Source organism: Brachionichthys hirsutus, chromosome 14 (assembly GCF_040956055.1).
Source record: "Brachionichthys hirsutus isolate HB-005 chromosome 14, CSIRO-AGI_Bhir_v1, whole genome shotgun sequence".
NCBI classification, from domain to species: Eukaryota; Metazoa; Chordata; class Actinopteri; order Lophiiformes; family Brachionichthyidae; genus Brachionichthys; species Brachionichthys hirsutus.
The window spans coordinates 8,765,300-8,786,228 of NC_090910.1; the positions used below are offsets into that span (position 1 = coordinate 8,765,300).

A 20,929-nucleotide genomic window follows, 5' to 3' on the forward strand; every position below is an offset into this window, starting at 1 on the left:
GCATAAAGTGAAGTTGGAAATCAGTCTTTGGTGATTGTCATTTAGTCTGAGAAAAAAGATTCTAATATAATATTCTAGAAACTTATGCAGCTATTTAGACCCAAATATTTTTTTTTCCTGAGTTCAGGGTTAACATCGAATTGTTAAATTTCCTGAAAACCTTTGCAATTAAATGTAATTTCTGGATCATTGACAGTATTTTCCTGTAAATTGATAATCCTTGATAAACATGAAACCCAACTTTATTATTATTATTAATAATAATAATAATAATAATAATACAAACCTTTGTGATGGCATTACTGTCCACCTATAAATGTTAAACCGTTGAGGAGCTCATAAGAATTATCTTAGATTACATAAAATTCCATTTATAGGGGAAATGTGGGTTTGGTTCATTGTAAAGACTGCTGTTGAAATTGTACTGTACAACATTATTAAAGTTGCAAGTTTGCACACTGTCAGTTTGAATCATGGTGCAATGAATACAAAACAACACCATAAAGCTGCTATAATTAATATTTTATGTTAATTAGCAGCAGTGGAGCTGGCGGAGGCCAAAACCAGAGCTAAAATCAGTTTGTTAAACATACAACCGCACATCTGCTTGATCTGTAATCTGTTACCAAGCAAATTTAATCTATATCAAATTAAAAATGATGTGTAAATACAGAATAATTGACAGCTTGTTTCTGCTGCCTCACATTGTTAAGTAATTCAGATGCACCTTTCAAGGACATAGAAGGGTGTTATTTTTTATGCTAAACTGTTATACAACTGTTATTACAACAGCTTACCCCTAACCTGCATCACCGGAAGAAATCAAGGTTTTGTTCGGTTGGCACTGAAATGTGTCTAAAATGGAATAAAGATCCTCAAAGTGTCCTGAAAAAATTGCAGTTTCACAAAATCGTAACTGCATTACAAATTGTAAGAAAGTGTAAATGCGTTTTCTTTCCCTAATCTGATGCCTTATTTAAGAATGCTTTAATCTTGTATTTAAACAGGCAGTCTCTTCTGGCTTCTTTGACAAAAGACTCAAGTGCAGTTTTCTGTAGTTTTATGATCAGCAGGCATATTAATTATAGGGTAATAAACGAGTTAATGAGCAACAGAGAGTTCAGCTTCATGTGATGTCTGGATGTGAACTTTTAGCTTCCGCTTACGTAGCAGCCACTTTGCAGCGGTGGATTAGGCATTACAGAGCACATTGTTTAAGTCTGAGGAGTTCCTGTGGGGTTTTTTTCCTCTCCTGGTTTTACACTTTTTCCTCGGATATGTGAAGACTGAGGTTCACCACACTGGTGAAAATATCTTATTTTATTAATGGCAGCCAGGATGGAATTGAAACATGAAAAGCTGTGGTCAAAGGTAAGAAAAATTTGAGCTTTTCAATTTGAAAACCGGGTTAGTTACATAAAAATCTGGTTTTTGGAGTCTCTTACGGGGATTGTTTGAACTCGAGCAGACAAAGACAATTCTAATTGATGAATCCCTCAGCAGAAAACAACAGGAAGCCTCGTTAACGATTCACATGGAAGAAGAAAAGCTGACAGATTGTTCATCCAGTTTGGAAATGTTTTGATTGACAGATTTGGGACTTAACGTTAGTGTTGAGATTTGATCTCAAGCTTTGTGCTTAGCGGTAAATTCAACTCGCCCACCACTGTTGTCTCTTTTTCTTTAGGTCAGGTCAGGTACTATGAGGAAACTCATTTATACATGGTGTTGCTTCTTTTTACATTTAAAAGAACCAACACCAACTCCCATGAAAAAGTCTGACACAATGCCTGTCAAGTTCAACCAAAAATACAGCACCTATTACAGTATTGCACAACTCCCCAGCAAAAATACTACATCAACCACATAACTGTGTACATTCAGTATTGCACAGTCTCTTGGTAAAATATTAGTCCAACCTCATGATTGCACATAAACAGTATTGCACATACTCTTGGTACTCCCTATCCTACAACCCAGTCTAGCCACAGTACTTTTGACCCATCAGGTACAGAGTCAAAAACATTAAATTAGGAAGGACGGTTTCTCCAGATGTGAATGCAAGCTGTCGCTGCCGTCTCAGAGTCCAGCTCTGCACAGGTTCAACAATGTCAAGCGTTCCTCCTACAGATCGGTGACTCAGCCTCAGAGAGCGCATGATTCCTTTCCTGTACCGCTGATTTCAGCGTGAGTTCAATTCCCTCATCCTACTCGTTATAACAGTGGTGAAATTAGTGTCAAGAGACCCCTGTGATGCTTGTTTGTGCTGCCGGAAGGGCACTTAAAGCACAAAGTGAGGCTTGAGCCCATCACCGTCCAGGAAGTATGACTCTGCAAAGATCTTCACTACGCGGGCCTCAATCATTTGTAAAACAATCCAGAAGCTCCATCTCTTTACCTTTTTTTTTTTTTGAGAGGACCTGGAAACAATGCAGGCGGAGGCGTATTTAAGGTCTTTGCACTGTAAATATCGACCCAGGAAATTGCAGGTGTGTTCATGCCAGGGTGCGGAGACAAATACACCCGACTCTCTCTGCCACACACACTCCAGTCCACACACGGAGCTAAAAAGCAGCGTTTCTGTCTTGTGTAAAGACATCATCGCCACTAATCTCCTTCCACAACTCGCAGGAGACGCCCCGGCCATCCTTCCGCCAGACTCAAAACAAGGTAAGACATTTTACAGACTTTTAGTTTGGTGCCATATTTCTTCAGATCACTATGATATCTCTCTTTTTCTTATATCTGAGTCATGGCAGTATTTATCATTCATCCTAAATCATTTGTCGTAAACGAGTCCTCCCACATACATAATTTCTGTGCTGTTTTAAACCCTCGACCATTCTGTCCTCAAACGGAGAGAAACAAATTGAAAGCATCAACAGAGCTCATTGTTTAAACGCAGCTCCACGATTAACGGGGAACCAGTCTTTCCTGTCACAATAATAAAAGCAAGGCTTTTCTTCAATCTTTTCAGATCTTGTTTGTTCATCTCTTTTTTCATTGACTTTGAGCGGGATCAGATTTGCAGAGCCCTGGATCGATCAATCCTTTTAAATCCACAATGGGGAGATGAAATGGGGAAAACATATTGATGAAAAGCAATACTTTAAAATGAATGACAGGAAGTGAGACAGTTTATGATGTAACGCCTGACATCAATGATTTGAAGGGAATAATAGACATGATTAAACGGCTTAAATCCCATGTCTAGATATTCACATATCAAACTCATGGAGACAGGTGAGCCATAAACTGATGCAATGATTATTACTATTTTAATTCTAACATTTTATTTCATATGTCAGACCGTTGAAAGCAGGCATAAACAGTGATTTGTTTATGCCTGCTATAACCTATTAAGGTTAATAAGCAACAAACGTCAGGTATGTGTGTGCGTGTGTGTGTGAAATAATGACTGGGATATAAATTAGCCTCTCTGCCCACCACAGACTCAAAACAAACAAAAACAAAGGGGAAGGTTTTTGCAACTCCCAAGCCCGAGTCATAATCACTTAATTTGAATGTCAACCCTTCGTTATGTTTGCTCTGCAGGCCTCACCTTTTTATCTGATTGCCAGAATTCCAAAGTCATGACATTATAAATAATAGGTGTGGTTTATCACAGCACAGGTGACCAGACCTATCTCACCGGCACTCATTGATAAATCATTGCCTCTAAGACATTTATATATATATATATATCATCCACAAATCATAACTGGTTTATTTCCCTTCAGAATAACCTCAGCTACATGAATGTGTGGTGCTTATATCCTGTATAGTTTCATGATATTATGTCAGCAAAACCAGTGTCACCACTAAGCCGGTATTCTTGGCTCGGCTGGTGATAATGCGTGTTTATTTATCAGTGCTGTTGTTTTTGATGGCTTTAGTCAAGAAGCGGTTTAAGCATCGCTGATTGCAGAACTTGGATGCCGCTTTGGAGCCGGCCTGACACTCATTAGAGGGATTAGGGATGCATGACTGTCAGAGATTCAATCTTTTGAAAAGGTTCACTTGTTATGTCAGAGACAGCTGTTTCCAGTGGAAAGATCGGGAACTTGTAAGGATTAGTGATAAGAGGCTTCAAAATGACAGCGTCTCTCCGTTGAAGTACTTTGGAGTTGTAATTGAATATGTGAGGTTTTTTTATGTGGTATCTAAGGTTGTAACAAGTGTACTCTGAGGCAGCTGGCGGAGAACAAAAATGAGAGCTAAAAGAGAGCGGGTAATGAAACATGATGCTCCGCATCTGCTGTATGTGTGAACAAGAACATTGTTTGAAGGGGGGGGGGGGGGGGGGTTGGTGTTTTCATGTCCATGCAGTTGCATTGAAAAAGATGTGACAATGTAAAATTGTAAAATGTATTATTATTATTATCCTGTTTTTAAATCTTCGTTGAGTAAGACAAAACAAACATATTAATTATTGATGCAAATATTTTTTTGTGTATAATTAAAGTTTAACATAGTGTTGGATTGTTTTTCATGTGTCTGTAGAATTTTTGCTCAAGCTGGCTTTTTAATGAAAATAAATAAATAAATATGACTGTAAATATTGTAAGGCCAACATGTTTTATGTTGACCTTATCAATAAAACTAGATTGTGTGAATATGCTTATTTGGACACAGCAAAAGATGAGCTGTGTGTCTTGTCCTGTCATTTTCTCAGTTCGACAGAATGAGCGATGACAGTCAAGACGCGTTCAGAAACGTCAGCAAAAAGCCAGGCCTGCAGATATGGACCATCAATGTAAGTCAGCCATTGCGCATGGGATGCGTGGGCTTTACTGGCCACACTGGTTTGATCTAGGATGCTTGAAATCATAACTCACCTGCATTTTTTTCAATCTCTTCCAGAATTTGCAGATGGCGCCTGTTCCAGCCAAAGCCTTTGGGAACTTTTTCGAAGGAGACTGTTATGTTGTTCTTTATGTGAGGACGGTAAAAGCCTGTAATTCATGCATGTCCCTGTGGAAGCGTCCGTCTTCCATCTATGTCTCTCTCTCTTTGCATTCTCACCAGATAAGCCAGAACAAAGGGCCGTCGCCTGACGTCCACTACTGGATAGGAAAAGCTTCCTCCCAGGATGAGCAAGGTGCAGCTGCCATCTACGTCACCCAGCTGGACGAGTACTTGGGGGGAACTCCAGTCCAGCACAGGGAGGTGCAGGGTAACGAGTCACCTCGGTTTAGGAGCTACTTCAAAAACGGCCTCATGTGAGTCAAACAAATGGGGCGCAATGTTGAGTAGAAAAGGCAAACACCGAATTAAGGGAGTTTCTCTTTCTCTCATAGACTTACACTGTGATCTTTCTGAGACAGATTTTACAACACTAATCCCCATACATGTAATTAATATGCAATAAAGTTGTCAAAGGAAAAACAACATTTTCTCCTGCCCAGTTCTGCAACATCTAACATTTTATGCTTTTGCTCTACCATTAAAGGCACATTTTCCAAACCAAAAAAAAAGCGCCATCAGCTGCTCTTGCGTTCCTCTGTGTTTTATTGCACTTGAACTTTGCTCGAGTATACACCGATCCTCTCTCCACAGCTACAAGAAGGGTGGGGTGGCCTCAGGTTTTCACCACGTCGACACAAACTTCTACAACGTCCTGCGATTGCTGCACGTCAAAGGGAGAAAGCACGTCACAGCATCGGAGGTATGCAGCGTGGAATACAAAGAGCTGTGATTAGGCGTTAATGCTGTCCGTCCAACAACTCCCACTGCAGATATCACAGCCGCGCTGCAATCTCTGCTGGCCCTACCCTTTTAAACACATTATAGCGTGCTCGTTGCCGGCGCTGTCAAAGCAGGTGTAAACTGATATTTCCTCATGTTAGCAGTGTTTGTTTGAGGGAAACATTTTTATCGGTTTTATGGCTGCAAAATTTAATAATGAAATATCCAATAACTCCATGGCCCTTCATGAACAGGTGGAGGTGTCATGGGACAGCTTTAACACTGGAGATATATTCCTGCTGGACATGGGGAAAGCCATTGTGCAGTGGAACGGCCCCCAGAGCAACAGGAGAGAGAAGCTCAAGGTGAAATTCTATTCTGAATGTGCTTGTATTTAAGTGAGGAAAGACGGTGAGGAATGCAGAATTTAAATAGTTAATTACATTGTTGTATGTTGCATTAGCACCATGTTAACCAGATCAGTGCAGCGATTCAAAGTTGATCATTTCAATCTGAGAAGCAGCAACGCAGAAACAAATTTCATTCATTGTATATTCACATCGAACTCAACTGAAGTCTTGAGTTACTTTGACACAATAACCCCCCCCCCTCCCTGTTTTGCAGGCCGTGTTATTGGCCCAGGACATTCGTGACCGGGAGCGAGGAGGCCGAGCTCAGATCGGTGTTGTAGAAGGAGCAAATGAGAAGGAGTCTCCGGAGCTGATGAAGGCCATGGCGGCGGTGCTCGGCCAGAGGAGCGGGCCTCTGAAGGAGGCCACTTCTGATGACCAACCTGACGGGCCGCAGAATGCCAGCGTCAGACTCTACCAGTGGGGACTTTAGCTTGATGCGTCTCACTGGGAATTATTTGGCCATTGAATAAAATCTCTCCGTTTCTCCTCAGCGTGTTTGAAAACTCTGGGAATCTGGTCGTTCAGGAGGTGGCCACGCAGCCGCTAACGCAAGATCTGCTGCACTCCTCTGTAATTGTCCTTTACTCCTCTAACATCCTGCTTAGACGCTTTTATTAAAGGCCATAAGCCCTCTAATTGTTGTTCGTTGTCTTCGTCTCGCTGTCAGGACTGTTACATCGCGGACCAAAGGGGCTCCAGTGTGATGGTGTGGAAAGGCAAGCGGGCCTCCAAGGAGGAGCGGCGGGAAGCTCTCAACAGAGCCGTGGTTGGTTTACTGAATAAATCTCCTTTGCTATTCAATTTACAAGTCACACATTTATCAGCACCATGAAAGATGCTCCCGTTTCTCTGCCAGGGTTATATCAAAGCCAAAAACTACCCATCCAGCACCAGTGTGGAGGTGATGGCTGAGGGAGGAGAGTCATCAATGTTCAAGCACTTGTTCAGAAGCTGGACCGACAAAGGGCAAACTCAGGGTCTGGGTTCCACCTACAGCCTGGGAAAAATAGGTGACCGCCACATAGCCTGCCAATAATTCACATTTGACTCAGATGGCAAGAAAAGAAAATGTTCTTAGACTCTCTACTTATTCCCACTTATTGATATTATACTAAAGAAATGCCTATTTGTGAATATTATTATAACCGCGCTATGTACATAAGAGGCACAAAGTGTCCAATCTTAGTTAAATATGATGCTTTGGGTGAAAAAGCCATCGTGACTATAGAGAATGAGAGGATTTGAAGATACTTTATTTGTTGTTGCGCAGCATATGCATTAGTTCCACATGCAAGAAACAAAACTAGACCAGATAAAGTAATTCCAGAGAAAATAAAAGCAGTATTATTATTATTATTATTATTATTATTAATAATAATAATAATATTAGCTAGTAATAATTTTGATAATTTAGGCTCAGATTAAATTGTTATTTTCACTGGTTTTCTTTCATAATTAGGTAATAAAGGATTTATTAGCGAGTTCAAGTGATTATTTCTAACACTATTAATGTGGGTGTCCATGCAGCAAAGATTGACATGGAGAAGTTTGATGTGATGCAGCTCCATGCACGTCCTGAACTGGCAGCTCAGCAGCGCATGGTGGATGATGCCTCTGGAGATGTTCAGGTATCCGTTATCAGTGTTATCGTCTATATCGAGAGAGGAAAAGCATGAATCTTCCTTTATACGGTCTTTAATTTTCTCCGTCTCAGGTGTGGCGAATAGAGAACTTGGAGCTGGCTGAAGTAAACCCAAAAACCTATGGACAGTTTTATGGAGGAGACTGCTACCTGGTGCTGTACACCTATCAACGCTCAGGCCAGCAGCAGTACATACTCTACATGTGGCAGGTCAGTGGTATCAGAGATTTTGTTTTTAGCTCATCTTCTTTCTCAAACGATGCAAAAAAAAAAAAAAGGTTTGTTAGACTCCATCGACCTCGTGTTTTCCACCATGCAGGGCCGTCACGCCACCATAGATGAGATCACAGCTTGCGCATATCAGGCTGTCAATGTTGACAACAAGTACAACGGCGCCCCGGTTCAGGTCCGGGTGGTCATGGGGAAGGAGCCTCGCCACTTTCTGGCTATTTTCAAAGGAAAGCTCATCATCTTCGAGGTGAGCTTTGGCACGATGAAAACTGTTTGCTTTGGGTTACAAATGCTCAAACGCAAGTTACAGGTCCGTGTCTTGCTTGTGTATTTGAGGGAACGCGAGAGTAAATATAACAGTGAAACAATAAGATCAGGATTTAGTTCTTGTGCAGAAAATACAGCAAATTATAGTCGGGAAGAAGAAAATCAAAGGTTGCACAAAGCTGCTTATTTAGCAGATCTGTGTGTGTGTGTGTGTGTGTGCAAATCTCTGCATGCATGCTTTGTGCTTATTTGCCTTCAGGGTGGTACGGGCCGACCGGGTGTGGTCAACCCTGACGGAGGCGACAGGCTGTTCCAGGTGAGAGGGACGAGTGAGCTGAACACCAAGGCCACAGAGGTTCTGGCGAGGGCCTCGTCCCTGAACACCAACGATGTGTTCCTGCTCAAGACTGACCGGACATGTTACCTGTGGTACGGAAAGGTAACGTCCTTTTTGTTCTGGAGCAGCGTGACGAGCTGCAGAAATCCATAAGATGCATTTATTTTTTTTGCCTCCTTCATTTTTTCTTTGACGTCCGCTCCGTGTCCAGGGCTGCAACGGGGACGAGAGGGTGATGGGTAGAGCGATGTCCGATGTGCTGTCCAAGCAAGACAAGCAGGTGGCGATGGAGGGCCAGGAGCCAGCTGAATTCTGGGTAGCTCTGGGAGGGAAGGCCCCCTATGCCAGCGACAACAGGTAAACGCAGACAGCAAGCAACACGGACTTTATGATACAGTCGAGGTCATCAAGCGAATTATAGCTTGCACCCCACCCGCCTGCAGGGTGGGGCATATTTTTCCGTTAATGTGAGGGTAAAAGAGAACGCTGTTGTTCCAGACTGCAGCGGGAGGAGCCTCCTCATAGTCCCCGCCTGTTTGAATGCTCCAATCAGACGGGCGTGTTTAAGATGACCGAGGTGGACAACTTTGCTCAGAGCGACCTGGACGAGGAGGACATCATGCTGTTGGACACCTGGGAGGAGGTGAGAGGTCAAAGGTGCTGAAATCTGATGAAGCAAGCGGGAACATTAAAAGGCCTGATTCAGCAGTCAGTTAGCACTGATTTAAGATCTATAAACCTATAATGAAGTAGCACGCATGATTAAATATTCATATTCCACCTCTGGGTTGTCTGGAACAAATGTTTCCTTTTTATTCCAAATCCAACCTCAGGTTTTCTTGTGGGTTGGAAACTTAGCCAACCAATACGAGACCAAGGAGTCGTGGAATTGCGCCAAAGAATACCTCCAGACGCACCCGGCGGGCCGTGACGCCGACACTCCAGTCATCGTTGTCAAACAGGGCTACGAGCCGCTCACCTTCACTGGATGGTTCAATGCGTGGGATCCTCACAAGTGGAGCGTGAGTCTGTTGAAAGCCCCGTTTGGTCTCACTTGAGAGGCCCTTTGCTGTGTTTGACGCGATCAGACTGATCTTGTGCAACCTAAAAGAGAACACACGGTCTTGTGGATGATTTTTGTGGATTGATTGATGGATTGAAGACAACCCTGCATGATAGCTAATTTTCTTTTCCAGTCTTGGCTTACATGATTCTTCTCAACAGGGAGGCAACTCCTATGAGGAGATGAAAAAAAAGCTGAGCGGCGCAGCATCTGTCTCACCGATCACTGTAGTAAGTGATTGACTGTAATTAATACTAACACTTAATTGTACTGTCCCAGATGCTCATGTGATGCGTAGTACTTGTTATGTCACTAATCAGATTTTTATTTTATGTTGGGCAAAACATTTTTTTTTTCACACGCCGGTTTTTCTTTGTCTTCAGGATCTCAGGAATTCTCAACTCAATAAAAGTGCTGTTGGGATGGGAGGGGGAAGTTATGAGGCTCCAGGAAGCCCCGTTAGCTCCCCTCCTCTCTACAGGGTCCATGGAATTTATCAGTCCCCTAAACCCTCTACTCCCACTAGCCCTTCTACCCAGAAACCTGCATCCGCACGCCTGGGACCCTCCTCTAGCGTCACTCCATCATCCCCGGCCGGTGGGTTTGCATCCCCCTCTACCGGCGGAACTGGAACGCATCTGAACCCAGAACTCCTCATTAACAAGTCTCCCGGTGAACTGCCGAAAGGCGTGGACTCCTCCCAGAGAGAGGTGGGTATGGAGTAAAAATAAGGATTACGTACATTTGCTGTGTTTCTTTTGCAGTTGATTTTAGTTTCAGTCTGGGTGTCTTGATTTTATTTGAGCAAGGGTGTGGGTGGGACTTTGCACCTGCCAAGAATCCTATGATCTCATAAGGCCACGTGACTGTGATTCAGTGGGAGGGGCCAAACATGATGTGTGTGTGTCCTGATGCAGTACTAGAAACCTTCAGTAGAGGGCACACTGACTGTTTTCTGTCTGATTTCAGGACCGCCTGTCTGATGCTGATTTTGAGAACCTTCTCGGCACCTGTCGGGCAGACTTCCGGCGCCTGCCGAAGTGGAGGCAGACCGACTTGAAGAAAAAAGCGGGACTGTTCTAAATGAACGTTCACCGAACCGTTGCATAACCTGTAACAAATGATTTGCATTTGTACAAATTCTAAAAAAACAGCAAATTAAAGCAGCCTTTTAGCTGGTGCGAAGACAGATTGGATTGGCCTTGATCATTTCACGTAAATGTTACTGGATTCTTTTTTTTTTATCAACCACCAAAGTTGTGGTAATTTAACATCTTGACTAGAATTGCCTTATTATTACAGTTAATTACACATTAAAGGCATGATTTTACATCCACGTTATTTTTTGATTGCTGTTCTATTATGGGGAAACACATGAAAAGCTTCTATCAGGAGACTCTGCTGGTTTTATTTGAGAGGTGCAATTGCAGTTAAGTGCCAAAAACGTTTTGTACTACGTCAGGGATTGCAAAATAAAAGTAAGGAATGATTTTTTTTTTTTTTTTAACTCAGGATTTGGTTGGCGCTTAACACTTGATGCAATTAAATATGGTTCAGAGCAGCTTCACATGGGACACAATCAATATGCTCGTCATAATAAAAACACAGTCAAAGCTTGTGGAGCAGTCATCTTTACAGGACTGTCTGATTTCAAAATGAACGGATGCTTACATGCTTGCATTCAGACACACTGGAACTCTCTCTCAATGGGAATAATACAATTACAGCATTGAACAGAAAAAAATGTAGATAATGGCTTGTACTAGTTGGAAGTATTTAAATACTGCGTAAAGTTAACTTCTTGTGTTGCGTGATAAATAAATACAACTTATTGTTCCCGTGAGCAATGATACTGTTTGTATGATACCAAAGGGAAATATAAAAAATATTTATTATACTGTATACTTATTATTTATTTATTATCAGTATTATTGTTGTTGTTATTAATAATACAGTTATTCATATTTACACATCATTCTGTTGTAATCCACACCCTCCTCTTCTAATGACTAAAAGTCTTTCCAGTATGGCATCAATAATTTGATGACTTTGCTTAGATTAGTTCTGACACAGCTTAATCGTAATTTCTTTGCCACCACAGAGACATTCTGCACCAAACTCCTTTAAAAAGCTAAAATTACAACAGGAAAGTGTCACAAAGGCAACAGTGAGTCAGCAGCCGCAGATGACACATTCTCTTTTCTTAAAAAAAAATAAAGAAAACCCCCCCCCCTAAGGAACGTGAGAGAATTTTGCTTTAAATGTGATCAAATTTCCTTTCGAGTCCTCTGAAAATGTGGCGGCTGGTGCGTTTATCCGAGGCTACTCTGCATCGACGAGCATGAGATGCACAAACAGTCCGGCTGAGCAGATGACGTCTCCTCTTTTCGTGAGAAGCGGGATGTGTCGGTATCCTGAGAAAAAAGGGAAGGAAGTGAGTTTTGCCTTTTGTCAGCAAAGCAAAGTTAACATCCCATCATATATTTGCGCATTAACAAATGGAACGCGCTGAAGTCAAAATGTGAAAATTCACACACCGTTCTGTGCACTGGTGAGTGGTAGACAATAATGCCCGACGAGATCATTCTGGGATGTTGAGTCATAGTCCTCCACCACGAACCGCACCATGACCAGCTCTGGGACATGGATATCAAACTGGAATCGCTCGTTCCACATTGGGTTGAACCCTGCAGGGAAGGATTGTTATGTACTATTGTGCCATATATATATATATATATATATATATATATACATACACTAATACTCACCGTTGTTTTCAATGTAGTGTGTCTCCTTGATGGCATTGTCTGCTGGGACACCGTAAAGCTCGACTCTCACCAGAGGGTCGACGATGGAGTTTTGTTTGTCCTGGTTGATTTTTGGTAACTGCTGAGCTGAAATGACCTTTTCAATTGGAATAGAAAACAGAAAGCATTACAGAACATAAATATACATAAAAACATGCCTACAGGATTGAGAGTAATCAGAAATGTATCGTTAACATGCAAATAAAAAAATAACATGCAGTGGATTTTCTTCACCACTAGTAGCGCTGTCGAGCTGGTGTGGATTTGTGGTAGTTTTTTTTAAGCACACAACATATGGAACTCACTCCTGTAAGCAGTTTTGCATCATCCAGCTCATAGACAAGCATTGCCAACAAATGCATTTAAGGAGAAACCAAGCTTGTAGACTTGAAACAACTCAGGAAACTTGCCTTTTGCAAATATTTTATCGGTATTGAAAATAGCCCTACAGGGAGAACAAATATTTCTAGTAGCTGTTTTTTTTAATCAAAAATAAATCTCACCATGACATGAAAGACCTTCTTCTGCAGCCAGGGCCCTTTGGTTAACGTGCCGGGATCAAACTGGGAGGACGGACTTTGCAGATATTCTGGTTTCAAGATGTAGCCGGAGAAACCGTTTGTCAGAAATCGACCCTGGTTTAGATGCATCTCCTTGTGGGGAGTCTGGAAGTTCAACGCCACTAAAAAGCAAACCGTGGAAGGCAAACGGAGTGAATCCATTACTCTGCTATTTGTGCTGTTCAGCAACACTGGTTGGATTACTGCATGGACGAATCAGTAGTACCTATTTGACAGCCAACGTTCCACATGGGCACTGGGTTGTAGTTTGAGGAATCAGTCCTGGAGCCAGCCGGGTAGATCCGACTGAGTTTGTCCATGTTGTGATGGATGTAAGCAGTAGCTACAAGAACACATTCACACACTTCAACGAGATGGAAAAACAACAACCCTGCTTAGCGTGATGTTTACCTGAAGTGTCTGCCAGGTTGAAGGCTTTGCTCTCCTTGAAGGAGGACATCTCATAGAAGGACTGGCTGTCCTTGGCGTGTTCAAAGCCGTTGAAATGGACGCTCTTGCAGTAGATGACGACGTCTGAGAGCTCTTTGGCAAGTTTGATTTTCGATTTCTAAAGGAAGAGGAGCGGGCGCCAGTTACCCTCGCTATTTGTCGAAAGCAATCGCAAGTGAGCAAAGAGCGCTCGGCGCACCTTTGGTTTTGCTTTTTGGCTGTTCTCCTTTACGTCTGCCTCTGCGGCCTCATCCTCCTCGGACACGGTGCCTTCCTCGATGGTGTTGTTGATAGTGTTGTTGTTGCTGTTAAAGGCAGCGTCCAGTTTGTTCAGTCGCTTTCCCTTGATGAGGAACCTACCCTTCAGCTCCTGAACAAACAAACAAAATGTGTTGCTATTGAATTTGTAGAAATAAAACTCAAGGTAAGGACTGCACACTTAATGTGGCACATTTAAGTCAACACCTTAAATCTCTCCGATCAACAACCTCGCCTGTCGAAAGTGTCGTCCCACGCGCGTAATCTTTTGTTATTAGTTAATAAACAGCTGCTCACCAAGCACTCATAAACCCAGGCCGCAGTAATAAAAGAGGGAAGGGGGGGGGATTGATTGCATCGGTAATTTATTCCTCACATAATGAGGTTGGTGCTATCATGTAATTTCATTATAAATATAATAATCAAGTTAAGGTGACCAGGGAAGTGAAAATGAAAGGGCACACACACCTCAGGTGAGGGGAAGTCGGTGGGCATGGCGTCCCCCAGAGGTTTCCTGACCAGCGCATCCCCCAGGATGGAGATCAGGTGATGTGCCATGAGCTTCTGCTGCTCCACCGTGCAGTGATTCTCCAGGGAGAGGATGACGGGGTAGTCAGACGTCTGGTAAAGAAGAGAAGGAAAGGAAAGCGATGCTCAGGCCACATCCGTGCGACTGAGAACGAACAGACAGGAAATTAAATGTAATCCTGTGATGCGATATCCCGCGTACTTTGAACGCGTACTCCTTGATGACTTTAATGACGTCTCTGAAGGTGACTTTGGATGTGAGCGTGTAGCCGTGGTAAATAACAGGCTCGCCGTTAGCCCCGTCCCAACAGTCCAGTTCCACACAGCGGCAGCTCTTCATCAGTGCTCTGCAAGATTAAAAAAAAAAATGCTTAATACAAACCTGGGAAACAAAAAAGGCGAGGGAGCACGGCAGCATTTTATTTGCTACTCATTTAAATTCAGGCATGTAACTGCACAACCATCACCAACACAATGAGCCCGGGTGCAATAGTCAGATCGCTGGAGGGCTGATGTGAACGAGCCCAAGGGGAAACAGTCATGGTTTTCTTTCCCCATGATTAATTTACAGAAGATGTTTGATATGCAGGTTTTACATCTCAAAACTGCCCGCGGAACAATATGCTGGGTTCCCCCCATCAGATCCGTGTCACTGCAGCCACATGTGATACAAGATTAGCTTTGAGTCTGGAATCACGAGAAACATTTGATATAGTCATTGTGATCCATTAAAATAAAATCACACTGTCACAGCATAACAACAAGTATAACAAGTATAGTCTATATTTGTCTAATCTGACTATATATACTATATATATAAATAGTTTTTTAGAGTGACACAATGTGTGTGTCGGTCCTGATTTTGCTCTGAAGTACAAAAGCGTGACACAAACCTCTGCCCTCTCTTTCAGGCTTGCAAGATAATCATCTCCTTAGCTCAGAAAAACAGATGTTTTCCTGAAAAACTAAATCTTGGTCTGTTTTTCTGGATTAATGAGATATTCATTTTGTGAATTTCAAAAAAACCAGGGCAGAAATGGTTTTCTCAAGGGAATCAATTATACATTTGCACCCGAGCACGAGAGCAAATATGCCTTTTCTGGAACACCCCCCCCCCCCTGATTATGTCAACTCGAGTACCTTTCAGGTACTGAGTACGCTGTGTAGGTGAACGCACTGACTTTATGTAGGCTTCTGTGCTGCTGGGTCCTCTGAGCTGGTCCTCCATCAGGTATGTATTGTGTGAGGAGGAGATGAAGTAATGGTTGAGGGGCTGGTGCATGTCCTGGTACACCTCTTTATGAGCCGGGTTCAGGATGGAGCCGTCCTCCTGGTGCAGGTACATCAAGAAGCCGTCTTTGGTCATGCGCTTTTTCTGCTTTGCTGGTAGACAGACAGACAGACATGATGAAGACGCCGGTAACACCACCGTATGGTGCTAAAAGACTTTCAGGGCTAGCCCTACCAGCTTCATCCACTTCGTATTTTTCAATCAGCTTCAGCGCATCCTCCATGGACGCCCGGTCTCTCTGTTCGCTCAGGAGGAAGTTCAGCAGGTCTCTGGTGCTCATCTGACCCTCTGTTTCAGCGTACTTCCCGTAAATCACGTCGATCTCCTCCCGATGCGTCAGCAGATCGTAGAAGTGTTTGATCTCTGAGCCCTCCAGCGAGCCTGAATTAGACGTGTCGCATCTCTGTGAAACACGGGCACACGATTAAACAGACATGCTGGACTTTAAGTTTGGCATGCAACGCGTTTGCGGACGAAACACTAAAATATAGCCGAGCAGAATTGCATTAATCCGAAAAACCCACCTTAAAGATTTCCTCTGCATACGTGTCGCCCACTTCAATATTCATGTGTCGCAGGAAGTGCTTCAGCTCTTTCAGGGTCATCTCGTTGTCGCCGTTCTTGTCGGCTTTTCGCATGCAGTTGATGATCCAGCTGACGCTCAGATGTAAGGATCGTGCTTGCGTTATAACAAAGTGCAAAAAATGAAATGAAGCAGACATACAGATCTTTTCTACATCTGAATATAGAGGACAGTTTCGTTAAGGTTTTCGTCATGGATACTGCTCTCTCTTCTGCTGCCGGCTGAGGGTACGCAATTTGTTGAGGATCTTGTCGATGCCGTTGACCCACTGATCTGCCGCCTCAAAATTGGACGCCATCAGGTCCAGATTTTTCCTGCGACCCTTGAAGATGATGGAAAAGCACTGCTCTTCAACGGCAGGCTCGGTGTGTTTGTTGAGCCCCTCGGACTGGCGGCCCTTTCGTACTGAATCAACTTCATCAATGGAGACTGTTTGGGAGGAAGATGGGGCTTGTCAGAAATGTTCGGCCTAGAGATGCTACCAGCGGCTTGTTTGCGTGACTAAATTGTATCAGTCGGCGGATTGAAGGAACAAATTGGTATCTCGGGACAGCAGACATTTTTGTCCTGATGAGCACCACAGCACAAAGTGGCAGAAACAGTCTTATCGACAGGAAGGAATTTGTTTCCGTTTGGAAGCTAACGTCTCTTAAAAGTCGTAAGATGATTGATAAAAAACAGTGACGGGCTTCATACATGCTGCATTTTAGGTTGTGTTTTTGCCGGCGGTACCAAACTGAACTGAAACAAACAGCGTGCTTTCTAACACCATATATCGGGGGCCCGGCTCTGCTGCTGTGTGGCTCAATGCATGGAAGAACATGCACAGCCGTGCATGATGTAATCATGCAAACCTACCGCCCTTCTTAACAAAAGGCCACAGGCTTGTTGTAGCTGGGATGCAAACAGTGTTTCTACGCTTCCTGTCCCGGAGCTGCAGAGCCGAACGAAGTGTGTCTATTGTTCCAGCCGTAATGACAGACTGTCTATGGGTAGGATGGATCTAAAGGTCAGAATGCTCAATGAGAATAGAGCAACAATGAGGGAGCGGCCTGGAGAAACACGCCCGAGGCTTGGCGGCTGTAGGCTCACCTGACTGCCAGCTGAGCAAAATACCTCGGAGGCAATCGGCAGAAGAGGTTTGTTTAATCTGCACGTTAAAACGGAGCTCGGCAGAGGAGCGGCGACTTTGGAACATTTTCAGGGAATCCGCAATGTTCAAGTCATGTCATCCGTGTCATGCTGGCATTCCTCTGCACACAATGAAATTATTGTGCAGCCCAGACAAAGTTCATGCTGCTGTTTGTAAAACTCTGCAGTAGTTGGTGAGGGGGGGTTCCAGTGAAAATGTCAGCCTTGTTTTAATCTTAACTTAAAGCCTAACATTCAGCTGGAGTAGAATAAATAAAGAGGAATTACATACAAATCAAACTCAGCAAGGCATGAAAGATTATAACCACTAACTCTACATCTGTTAAAGATTTACATGACTATTGTTCAGTGGAACTCTGATCTGATAAGACTCTGATTGTTAACATCACATCTAGCACACTGACTCACAAGATAGGAGTGTGTCGTGAGATCCCTGTGTCATCAGCAGACCTGACCCTCACTATGTGTGTGTGTGTGTGTGTGTGTGAATGCTATCAAGAGAATTGATGGTTGTAGAGTGCAGAAGAAAACAGCAAATGATTTACAGGAGCCACATCTCAAGAGCAAAGCATATTAAAAAGCAGGCATAAAACTCCCTTTGTCTCTGTTTCTTTAGCTTGCTTTATGGCCTCCTCTCCCTCCTGGAGGAAATATCTGTCCCTTCTGCAGCTGAACGCTCCACTGTGTTCTCACACTAGTTGCATACTGTTTCTTTCTGCACTTTGGCACTTATGTACAGCATGTTATGTACAGCACAGTGCATTTGCTGCATCTTACAAAAAAAGCTAGTTATACTAATCAATGAGTATGATAAATTAAGGCGGAAATGGAGAATCAAGTGATTATTATCCACATTTGACCAACTTTTATCCACATTTTCCCACATTGTTGCTAGATTTTGATGAATTTTTGTGATGGGGATCTACAAAATATAATTGGATTTGACCAATATGACGAGACGTGTCCATACGTGGCGCCTCCAGCAATGTGCAGCTGAGATAATGTAGCTAATCAGTCAAACTAGAGCAGATTAAAAATTTAAATCATCATTAGAGATTAAACCAAATCAAACAATCAATTTGCAGCCTGGTTAAGGAGAATGATCTAAGGCTACTAAGTCACATGCAAAAAGTCATAAAAAAAATACTGCTGTCCTCACGCACGCTCTTAACTTGTGGTTTTCTAGAGCTCGCAGGAAAGTACTAAAAAAATGCTTGCTGATTTCCATAAACAAGGAAATGCCTCGGAAGGCAAGTCCCACCCCCTGAGCAAGTTTGGGCTTGTTTTAAAAAAAAACACATTGACAAATGAGATATCACATCTGTGTGTATCTGTGTCTGTATGGGGACTATAAGACAAACCGCTCTGCCTATCAGTGTTTGTTTAAGGCTTCAGGCGGGTCAGGGTTATCAGGCCTGGAAGCAGCAGCCATGATGGGATATATGGAAGCTGCCAGAGGCCCAGGGGACATGAACAGCAGATCACTGAACCAGAAACCACAGGAAAGTAATCTCCCTCCCTCACATGGACACGCACAGACAGTATTTTCCTGCTTGTCTTTGTATCACCATCACTTCCCCGATATACCGGACCACTCGTGTGATTTGTAGTGTGTGTATTGTTGAGATCCAAAGGAAGCGCTGCACACAGGGAGATGAGAAAGCCCAAATACAATAATAACTCACAGGAAAAGGATTTTTCCCACCATTACGTGTAGAAAGTGATAAGAAGAAACACATGGAACTCTGTCAACGATGACACTCACATGTGTTCTTCCGCCAGAATGTTTTGTGGGACTCGTGCCAGAATGTTTTGTAGTCTTCCTGCAACTTGAAGAAGCGAGACTTTTTCCATCCGACCGAGCGAATCTTGATGAGCTCGCTGCCAATCAGAAGGAACTTTAGATCCGCATCTCCCTCCAAACCTGCAGGAGGACAGAGAGGAGAAATGTCACAAACAAACAAAAACTAACTCCAGCATTGGACATTGTTTCTAAATATTTACGCTTTTCTCAGAGGGGTGCTCCAAGAGAGCTCGGATCAGAAACCGGTGACTCACAGGAGGCATTCAAATAGTAACAGGCATGATCTTGATGTAGCGGCTGCGATGTCCAGAAATGCTGCAACTGCATTTCCCACAATGCAACATTAAGCACCCTTCTTCTGAACGCTCACTTCCTCCCAGTTGAAGGTCTAGGTAACATGTTTTCTTTTTACCCGCTCCACATCAGCAGCGATTAGATTCATCCCCCCCCCCCCCAATCTTTTATTTTTTCAGTATCAAGTATTTTATTTTGAAGCATATTTTGTTTGTAACTATCTGAAGATGGTCAGCTGATGTGTCGCCTCGTAACTGTCATACAACATTACTCAACAGGCGGGCAGTGCCCATCCAGTTAAAGCAATCTGCTGAATAAGTCTTCCTGAGAAGGGTGTGTGTGTGTGTGTGTGTGTGTGTGTGTGTGTGTGACTTGATCTATAATTTCACAGGAAGATTTTAACACGACAGTGTTTAGGTTTCCTTCCATCTGTGCAGATTAGAAATGCTATTAAATGCACGCTAATAACGTCGAGGAGTATCAAAATGTTTCGGTCCTCTCAGTAAACCGGGCCTTTGTGGATCGCTCAGCTCGGACTGCGTAACGGTCATGGGTCGGGCCGCAGCATTGCAAGCATTTTTCACCCCCAGATCACACCACAGACTAACAGAGGTCGTTTATGAGCATCAGGGAGGGGGGCCTGGACCAAGCTTCAACGCCACCGCTGCTAAAATCCACACGTGTGTGTGTGTGTGACGGCGATTTAAATTCAGCCCCTCCCTTATTTTACCTTAAAAAGTGAGACATGATGTGAATATCGTGGGAGTTTCCTTTTGCTTTGTTCTTTTTTGCAGAGTTTCAGATGCAAGGCTGGACATGATTTGATTGATCATGAAATGACATGCTTCAATACTTCCCTGTGAGACAAGCCAATGCAAGAAGATTTCTCATGCCGGTTAAAAATGAATTCAAAATTAAAAGGCTTTACACTTTTATCACATGATGCCTGGAATAAAATGCTGTATTTCCTTCTTACTGTGACGTCATAGCCAGCATACTGTGTGTTTTGTTGTGTTGTTTAACCAAAAAAACGGAAGCATCGAAGTACAAAGACACACCTGAGTGGGATTCAGAAAACTCTTTGTTTGCTCCTATAGAACGCGTTATAGAATTTTTTTGACATCCTCCATTTGTCACCGTGTCATTTAAAGAATGCGACGCTTCAGGCAGACAGACCCGTCCGTCACCCTGCACGTTTACGCGCACGCAGAGGCCAACCGGGTCTCCAGATGTTTGCGCCGCTGCAGTTATGTTTTGGCGTCTTTTCGCTCGGAACGTAAACTTCGGCAACCTTTTTTTTATTATTGTTTTTTTTTGGGGGGGGGGGGGGGGACTCACTTACCGAGGCGTCTTCCATTTTCCTGCGCAACTTTTTTGATATGCTCCTGGAAAGCCAGTTCCTCTGATTTAGTCCTTTTTGGACCTTTACGCCAGCAAGACATTGTTGCGTTATTAAAAAATAAGATTAGAACAAATTAAATATCCAGTCGGTGTTTAAACTGTGCTCGGTGTGGATCACCGCGTCGAGCCCCCCCTTCACGGGGCGGGTCTCTATTAACGT

The 20,929-nt window shown here is 43.2% G+C and overlaps 2 protein-coding genes across 2 annotated transcripts; one reads left to right on the forward strand and one right to left on the reverse strand.

Moving 5' to 3' along the window:
* Positions 1 to 4,684: 4,684 nt before the first annotated feature.
* vill (villin-like) lies at positions 4,685 to 10,724 on the forward strand. Its single transcript, XM_068747725.1, has 19 exons — positions 4,685 to 4,756; positions 4,864 to 4,938; positions 5,029 to 5,222; positions 5,560 to 5,668; positions 5,943 to 6,053; positions 6,313 to 6,518; positions 6,593 to 6,671; positions 6,769 to 6,867; positions 6,958 to 7,111; positions 7,629 to 7,729; positions 7,816 to 7,953; positions 8,063 to 8,221; positions 8,501 to 8,680; positions 8,790 to 8,935; positions 9,077 to 9,221; positions 9,412 to 9,600; positions 9,803 to 9,871; positions 10,025 to 10,351; positions 10,611 to 10,724. The coding sequence occupies exons 1-19, from the start codon at positions 4,685 to 4,687 to the stop codon at positions 10,722 to 10,724; spliced, it is 2,667 nt and encodes an 888-aa protein (XP_068603826.1).
* A 271-nt stretch (positions 10,725 to 10,995) lies between these two features.
* Positions 10,996 to 20,810, reverse strand: plcd1a (phospholipase C, delta 1a). Its single transcript, XM_068747742.1, has 15 exons — positions 20,711 to 20,810; positions 19,036 to 19,194; positions 16,319 to 16,547; positions 16,060 to 16,189; positions 15,710 to 15,938; positions 15,426 to 15,627; positions 14,447 to 14,591; positions 14,185 to 14,337; positions 13,658 to 13,828; positions 13,420 to 13,576; positions 13,235 to 13,351; positions 12,952 to 13,130; positions 12,410 to 12,545; positions 12,179 to 12,328; positions 10,996 to 12,055 (listed from the first exon to the last, which is right to left on the reverse strand). The coding sequence occupies exons 1-15, from the start codon at positions 20,808 to 20,810 to the stop codon at positions 11,964 to 11,966; spliced, it is 2,349 nt and encodes a 782-aa protein (XP_068603843.1). The 3' UTR covers positions 10,996 to 11,963.
* Between the last annotated feature and the right edge of the window lie 119 nt (positions 20,811 to 20,929).

Bases quoted from the DNA above. Each gene is read 5' to 3' on its own strand.
- vill (XM_068747725.1), top strand. From the start codon at position 4,685: ATGAGCGATGACAGTCAAGACGCGTTCAGAAACGTCAGCAAAAAGCCA. The intron at 6,868-6,957 runs GTTGGTTTACTG...TTTCTCTGCCAG, and splicing joins AAGCTCTCAACAGAGCCGTG to GGTTATATCAAAGCCAAAAA. The intron at 10,352-10,610 runs GTGGGTATGGAG...GTCTGATTTCAG, and splicing joins TGGACTCCTCCCAGAGAGAG to GACCGCCTGTCTGATGCTGA.
- plcd1a (XM_068747742.1), bottom strand. From the start codon at position 20,810: ATGTCTTGCTGGCGTAAAGGTCCAAAAAGGACTAAATCAGAGGAACTG. The intron at 15,628-15,709 runs GTAGGGCTAGCC...TCTGTCTACCAG, and splicing joins ATACGAAGTGGATGAAGCTG to CAAAGCAGAAAAAGCGCATG. The intron at 14,338-14,446 runs GTACGCGGGATA...CTTCTTTACCAG, and splicing joins TCAAGGAGTACGCGTTCAAA to ACGTCTGACTACCCCGTCAT.